The sequence below is a fragment of the Babylonia areolata genome, chromosome 17, assembly GCF_041734735.1.
Source record: "Babylonia areolata isolate BAREFJ2019XMU chromosome 17, ASM4173473v1, whole genome shotgun sequence".
Taxonomy (NCBI): domain Eukaryota; kingdom Metazoa; phylum Mollusca; class Gastropoda; order Neogastropoda; family Buccinidae; genus Babylonia; species Babylonia areolata.
The window spans coordinates 19,803,291-19,810,790 of record NC_134892.1 but is presented as its reverse complement, the minus strand read 5'-3'; the positions used below and the strand labels follow the sequence as shown (position 1 = coordinate 19,810,790).

Genomic DNA, 7,500 nt, shown 5'->3' with positions numbered 1-7,500 from the left:
GTATTGTTTTGGGAGTGTTGTGTTGTGGGAGTGTTGTGATGTGTTGTGGGAGTGTTGTGATGTGTTGTTTTGTGGGAGTGTTGTTGGAGTGTTGTGTTGTGGGAATGTTGTGTTGTGGGAGTGTTGTGTTGTGGGAATGTTGTGTTGTGGGAGTGTTGTGTTGTGGGAGTGTTGTGTTGTGCTGTGGGAGTGTTGTTTTATGTTGTGTTGTGGGAATGTTGTGTCGTGGGAGTGTTGTGTTGTGTCATGTTGTGTCGTGCCGTGTTTTGTTGTGTTGTGTCATGTTGGGTTGGGTTGGGTTGGGTTAGGTTGTGTTGCTTTGGATTTGGTCGTATTTCAATTTGTGTCGTGTCGTGTCGTGTCGTGTCGTGTCGTGTCGTGTTGTGTTTTGTCGTGTCGTGTTTTGTTTTGTCGTGTTGTGTTTTGTCGTGTCGTGTTGTGTTTTGTCGTGTCGTGTCGTGTCGTGTTTTGTTTTGTCGTGTCGTGTTTTGTTTTGTCGTGTTGTGTTTTGTCGTGTCGTGTCGTGTTTTGTTTTGTCGTGTTGTGTTTTGTCGTGTCGTGTCGTGTTTTGTTTTGTCGTGTCGTGTTTTGTTTTGTCGTGTTGTGTTTTGTCGTGTCGTGTTGTGTTGTGTTTTGTCGTGTCGTGTCGTGTCGTGTTTTGTTTTGTCGTGTCGTGTTTTGTTTTGTCGTGTTGTGTTTTGTTGTGTTGTGTCGTGTTTTGTTTTGTCGTGTTGTGTTTTGTCGTGTCGTGTTGTGTTTTGTCGTGTCGTGTTGTGTTTTGTCGTGTCGTATTGTGTTTTGTCGTGTCGTGTCGTGTTGTGTTTTGTCGTGTCGTGTCTTGTCGTGTTGTGTTCAAGTTGTGGGAGTGTTGGCTTTGGTTGGGTTGTATTTCAGTTTGGGCTGTGTTTTGATTGCGTTGCGTTGTGTTATGCTGTGTTTTAGGTGGTGGTGTATTGTGGCTGTATGGGTGGCTGTGGCTGTGGCTGTGTTCATCTTGTCTTGTCTTGCCTCGTCTCACAAACCCAAGGCAGTCAACTGTAGCATGAAATTTGCTAACAATACACAAACACAAACACACACACACACACACACACACACACACACACACACACACACACACACACACACACACACACACACTTCTAGCATGTATACAACTAACAATATTTAATTCCTGTAGACATTGCTCACTAAATGCATCAGTAGTTCTTGTTCTCCTCCGAATGTATCCTACCTCTTTGGGGTCCGGCTACAGATTTGTCATTTTAGCCTTGATGTCCAATAGCCTCGGTTCGCCTTCAGAGTATCCAGATTCAGCAGATGAAGGCCTGTCTACTTTCAATGTCCGTCTTGGGCGATCGGGGGCCAGTGGTCTTGAACCTGAATAGCACGATTGTTTTATCAGTGATAGAACGATAAGAAGGTGGTATGTACACTTCTTCTTCGTTCGTGGGCTGCAACTCCACGCTCACTCGTATACGTATGTAAACGAGTGGGCTTTTACGTGTATGACCATTGTTACCCCCGCCATGTGGGCAGCCATTCTCCGTTTTCGGGGGTATGTTTGTATCAATACGTATCTTAATTTTCATTTGATAGTGAGCACAATGCTTCACGTTTCACGCTTTACAGTACGCACTTGGCACACTGAAAAAGAACCCATGGCAACAAGAGTGTTGTGTTCTGACAAAATTCTGTAGAAGAAATCCACTCTGGTAGATATACACAAATATATATGCATGCGCTGAAGGCCTAACTAAGTGCCTGCGTTGGGTTATGCTGCTGGTCAGGCGTCTGCCTAGCAGATGTGGTGTAGCGTGTATGGATTTGTCTGGACGCAGTGACACCTCTGAAACTGAAACAACTGAAACCTGAAACTCACGCTTTGCCATGTCAGATGGTGAGCTTCGCGTGGTTCTTCTGGGGAAAGTCGGGGCGGGCAAGAGTTCCCTTGGCAACACGTTGCTAGGTGACGACGCCTTTGACGTCATGGCGGGAATGTCTTCCGGAACTGTGGAGAACGAGGCGGAAAGTGCCGAACGTTTCGGGTTCTTCATCCAGGTAAATGACACGTTACTTGATGGGCAGACAACAGTTATACAATCAGTAGATAGATAAAGAAAGAAGGAAATTGTGTTTGGTTGTAGACGTTTTCATTCAACAAGATAAAAACCCAGAAAGAGAGAGAGAGAGAGAGAGAGAAACTTGAATGTTTTATTGTCATTGCCTGCAAAGGTCTTTTGACAAGGGGGTAACTTTTTCACAGATTACAACAGATTACAATAATCGAGAAAGAGAGAGAGAGAGAGAGAGAGAGAGAGAGGAGAGAGAGAGGAGAGAGAGAGAGAGAGAGAACAAAAAGAACGAACGTTCATCCTCCTCCTGATAGTCACCCACATTTTGGTCGTTGTCATGCAGGTGACAGACACTCCAGGTCTGTGTAACACGCACATGGCGGAAGAGGAAGTGCTGGAGGAAGTGCAGAGCAGTGTCATGGCGGCATATCCGGGTCCTCACGTCGTGCTCCTGGTGTTGCGCTGTGACGCTCGCTTCACGGAGGTCGGTCTGTCAGTGTGCTCTGTTCTCTTCGTGTGTGTGTTGTTGTTGTTTTTTGTTTGTGGGTGTTTTTTTTCTAATCTTTTTTTCTTTCATTTTGGTTTTGTGTTTCTTTGCCCCGTTTCTTAATTCACTTTAAGGAATAAGCGTGAAGGAAGCAGGAGGAAGAGAGAGGGGAGGAGGAAAGGTGTGAATGTGGGTGCGTGCATGCGTGCGTGCAGGTTTGAACTTAATCCAGTCTACCCTAACGTAGCTCTAAAAAATTCAAATGGTGAAGAGGTCCAAACATTACTGAAATTAATGAAAATATTAATATAGGAAGCTTTACATCATGTGCCCTTTAATATCTATGTATCAAACTGTTTGACATGTAGAATACTATGATGGAATGAAAAATTAGGCTATGTACGCGTGCATGTCTGGGTGTTTGCGTGCTTTCGAGTTTGCTTGTGTGTGTGTGTGTGTGTGTGTGTGTGAGAGTATGTATGTGTGTAATTCGTACAGTTATCGCAGTGGAGTGTTGGCCTAGAGGTAACGCGTCTGCCAAGGAAGCAAGAGAACCAAAGCACACTGGTTCGAATCACGGCGCACCCGCCGATATTTTATCCCACTCCACTAGACCTTCAGTGGTGGTCTGGACGCTAGTCATTCGGATGAGACGATAAACCGAGGTCCCGTGTGCAGCATGCACTTAGCACACATAAAGAACCCACGGCAACAAAAGGGTTGGTCCTGGCAAAATTCTGTAGAAAAATCCACTTCGATAGGAAAAAGAAATGAAACTGCACGTAGGAAAAAATACAAAAAAATGGGTGGCGCTGTAGTGTAGCGACACGCTCTCCCTGGGGAGAGCAACCCGAATTTCACACAGAGAAATCTGTTGTGATAAAAAGAAATACAAAATACAACAAAAAATATATATACAAATTCGTACAGTTATCACATTATATTCGTACACAGGAGGAATACTCTGCCTACACGACCCTGAAGTCCCTGTTTGGCCCGGTGATCTGTCAACACATGATAGTCGTCTTCAATGGAATTGACCACCTGGACGATACACCAGGTACTTTGGACAAGGACGAACACACACACCCTCCCTCTCTGTCTGTCTGTCTCTGACTCTCTCTTTCATACATGTGTGTGTGCGATCTCTCTCTCTCTCTCTTTTTTCTCTCATATAATATATGTGTGTGTGTATATTTCTCTCTCTCTCTCTCTCTCTCTCTCTCTCTCTCTATATATATATATATATATATATATATATATATATATATATATGAGTGTGTGTATGTGAGTGTGTGTCTGTGCGTGCGTGTTACGTGTTTAATATATGTATATATCTGTGTGTGTGCGTTTGTGTGTGTGTGTGTGTGTTTATCTCTCTCTCTCTCTGTATATATATATATATATATATATATATATATATATATATATATATATATATATGTGTGTGTGTGTGTGTGTTTATCTATATATCTATATATATCTATCTCTCTCTCTATATATAAATATATGTATATATATATATATATATATCTGTGTGTGTGTGCGTACGTGCGTGCGTGCGTGCGTGCGTTTGTGAAACGAATAATGAACGCCTAAAGGCAGTTCTCTGTCGGCTCAACACATGTATGCAGCTTGCTGTGCAAATGACTCATTGTTTGCAAAGCACTTAAAGCTTGTCCTCTGACGAAGATAGGCGCAATGTTGTTATCAATTTCGCTCAACGGAACTTTGTTGAAGCTATCAGAATTATCTGGTTTTTTAATGTATAGTGCACAATAACTGATTCATTACTTCTCTGCTCGGCTAAATTCCCAACCACAATGCACTAGTTAATGGTAAGTGCAGTTCGTGTCATCTTGATTAAGACAGATACCTTTCTGTTCAAATAACAACTATTGTACAATATTTCATTAATTTACATGTTCGATATGTACTGCGTAATATTGCCATGTATGTTGTCGCCGTATATTGTTTGCCTTTGTGTTCTTTTTGTGTGCGTTACTTTTCCATGTGCCCCCATAGGGTTTTCTGGAATAAACGTAACCATGACCGATTCAATATACAGTGAGTTTATCTGTAAACCATCGGACTCAGCAATTTGCTCCTATCTGCCAAATAAAAAAGGTGAAAGTAATAAGAAACAACAGCAACGGCATCAACAACAATATCAACCAAGTCCCCATAATTGGGTAAGGATTCTTTTCCCATTTCCAGTTTGACTCTCTTTGAATGCAGCATCCGTTTTTAATCCCCGGGGTTTGTTTCTCTGCCCTGTGAATTATATTGGTTTGATACACCATCCCCCCTCCTGGGCCCTTTCAGGTGATTTCCTCTGAATGATTTCAAGAGAAAAAAAACAGACAATTGTTTTACTCAAAATGTTGATAGAATGTTTCTTCTCTTCTTCTTCTTCCGCGTTCCCTGGCCACGCTAGATTTTCAGTCTGGTCAGGACAGCGAAGTCAGCGGTCCGTCGCAGGGACCCCACCGGTCCCCACAGTTTCTCCTGGAGCTCCACCGGGCTGGGCCATGCCTGGCGTCTCAGAGCGTCGAAAGTGGGGCAGGACTGCAGGAATGTTTAAAATGGCTTATTAGGGCCAAATTTCTGCAAGTCAATACAAAAGAATAAATATGTAAAAGAATGAATGAAGTAAAGAAATGGACGAAAACATAGAACCAAGTGCATTCCTTTGCATTATATGATATGATGTCGACTGTTGCGCCTTAAGGTGAAAATTAAGGTAAAAAAGACCCTAAAGTCTACATTTTATGGCCATTCAGGGCAGAGAAATCACATCCACTGTATCTAGGTGTTTATATGGATCATTTCGAATACGTAATGGCAGAGATGTGCCAAGAAACACACTCAAAGTAAACATAGAAAACTTAAGCAAATAATGAGTGTAGTTATAAAATCAAATATATCTTCTAAACGTGGAAAAAAAATATTCACTGAAAATGTTCAAAATCCTTCAGTCAGCTCAGCGATTTCCTCGACGAAAGCTTAGGCTTTCGGTGATCCAGAAAAAAGCAGGAAATGGAGACGCTCATGCGTACGCGGTTCTCACAAAACAACAACAAAAAAACAGGGAATCTCCTCGAAGAAAGCGAGCCTGCAAACTCTTCCTGTTCATAACGTTTACTATTGTTGACAGTTTGATTCATTTCAAACTTGCATGAACAACATGATCCGATCTTAGGCTGTAACTCCACTGCCGTCATGGCAAACCTGTCGCCAGCGGTGGGTCTTTCAATATACCGTCTTTGGGCCTGACTAAGCGCGTTGGGTTACGCTGCTGGTCAGGCATCTGCTTGGCAGATGTGGTGTAGCGTATATGGATTTGTCCGAACGCAGTGACGCCTCCTTGAGCTACTGATACTGATACTGGGTTAACAGCAAAGTGAGAGCTGTGTTATCAGTGGTTTCTCCATTGCAATGGGAAGTTAGTTACAATTTAGTCTTTTGTGAAGGACTGTGACTCTCAAACTAGGTGGCAAAACTGTACTGGCTCTTAGTGCTGCATTGGGGGCTAGTTGGCCTTTTGGAACTATCCCAACGCTGACTGTCCTAAATCCCTCTTGGCCGAGAGAGCGGGGATGTGACTTGGGCAAGACACTCTCCACTGTAATCAAATTCTGGCCCAGATAGTCGGGACAGCAGTTGCCTCCTCCGCTGTTCTGATGGTCATAGTTGGACATGACTGACTGTCATATACCGTCTTTGCTTTGATCAGTCTGAACATCTGTATTCATGCGGTACATGACGTCACTGATCAGCAGACCAACGTCACGCCTTGGACGAGGAGGTGAAGCAGTTCACCGGAAGTCTACGTCAAGTTCTGGAGGACGTCGACTTCCGGTACTATGGCGTCAACAACAAATCCTCACGCTCCTCCAGAGATGAAGCTGCCAGCGTTCTGATTGACATGATGGAGGTAATCTTCTTCTTCTTCTTCTTCTTCTTCTTTGCCTTCTTCTTCTTTTCCTCTTCTCATCCTCCATCTCCTCCAACTTCGTCTTCTACGTTCATGGGCTGTGACTCCCACGTTCACTCGTATGTACAAGCAGACTTTTAAGTGTATTATTTTTTTTCTTTTTCCCTTTTCTTCCCCGCCATGTACACCGTTTTCGAGATTGCGCATGCTGGGTATGTTCTTATTTCTGTAACCCACCGAACACTGACATGAGTTTAAAAGATCTTTAACGTGTATATTTGATCTTCTGCATGCGTATACACACAAAGATGGTTCAGGCACTAGCAGCTTTGCACGTTATATTGACCTGAAGGGTTGGAAAAATCTCCATTCTTAATCCTCCAGGTGCGCTAAAACAGAGGATCGAACTTGGGCGAGAATCAAGCACTCTAACCACCCGGCCACCGCCCTTCTCTGATCCGTATTTGTATTTGTATTTCTTTTTATCACAACAGATTTCTCTGTGTGAAATTAGGGCTGCTCTACCCAGAGAGAGCGCGTCGCTACACAACAGTGCCACCCAATTTTTTTTTTTTTTCCTTACGTGCGGTTTTTTTGTTGTTGTTTTTTTGTTTGTTTTTTGTTGTTGTTTTTCCTGTCGAAGTGGATTTTTCAACAGAATTTTGCCAGGAACAACCCTTTTGTTGCCGTGGGTTCTTTTACGTGCGCTAAGTGCATGCTGCACGCGGGACCTCGGTTTATCGTCTCATCCGAATGACTAGCGTCCAGACCACCACTCAAGGTTTAGTTGAGGGGGAGAAAATATCGGCGGCTGAGCCATGATTCGAATCAGCGCGCTCAGATTCTGTCGCTTCCTAGGCGGACGCGTTACCTCTAGGCCATCGCGCCATTTAGAAAATGACTCACTAACCGTAATAATAATGATAACGAAATTAAAATGTTGGGTATGATGAAGCTGGGTGTAATGATTCAAACACATACCAGTCGGAATGATTATATGA

General features: G+C 43.3%; 1 protein-coding gene across 1 annotated transcript in view; it reads left to right on the top strand.

Moving 5' to 3' along the window:
• LOC143291735 (GTPase IMAP family member 9-like) overlaps positions 1–7,500 on the top strand; it is a 10,948-nt gene that overhangs the window by 2,820 nt on the left and 628 nt on the right. The window contains exons 3-6 of the mRNA XM_076601795.1: positions 1,898–2,061; positions 2,419–2,559; positions 3,517–3,622; positions 6,342–6,499. Coding sequence (XP_076457910.1) covers positions 1,898–2,061; positions 2,419–2,559; positions 3,517–3,622; positions 6,342–6,499 — 569 coding nt within the window. The remainder of the gene's footprint in view (positions 1–1,897; positions 2,062–2,418; positions 2,560–3,516; positions 3,623–6,341; positions 6,500–7,500) is intronic.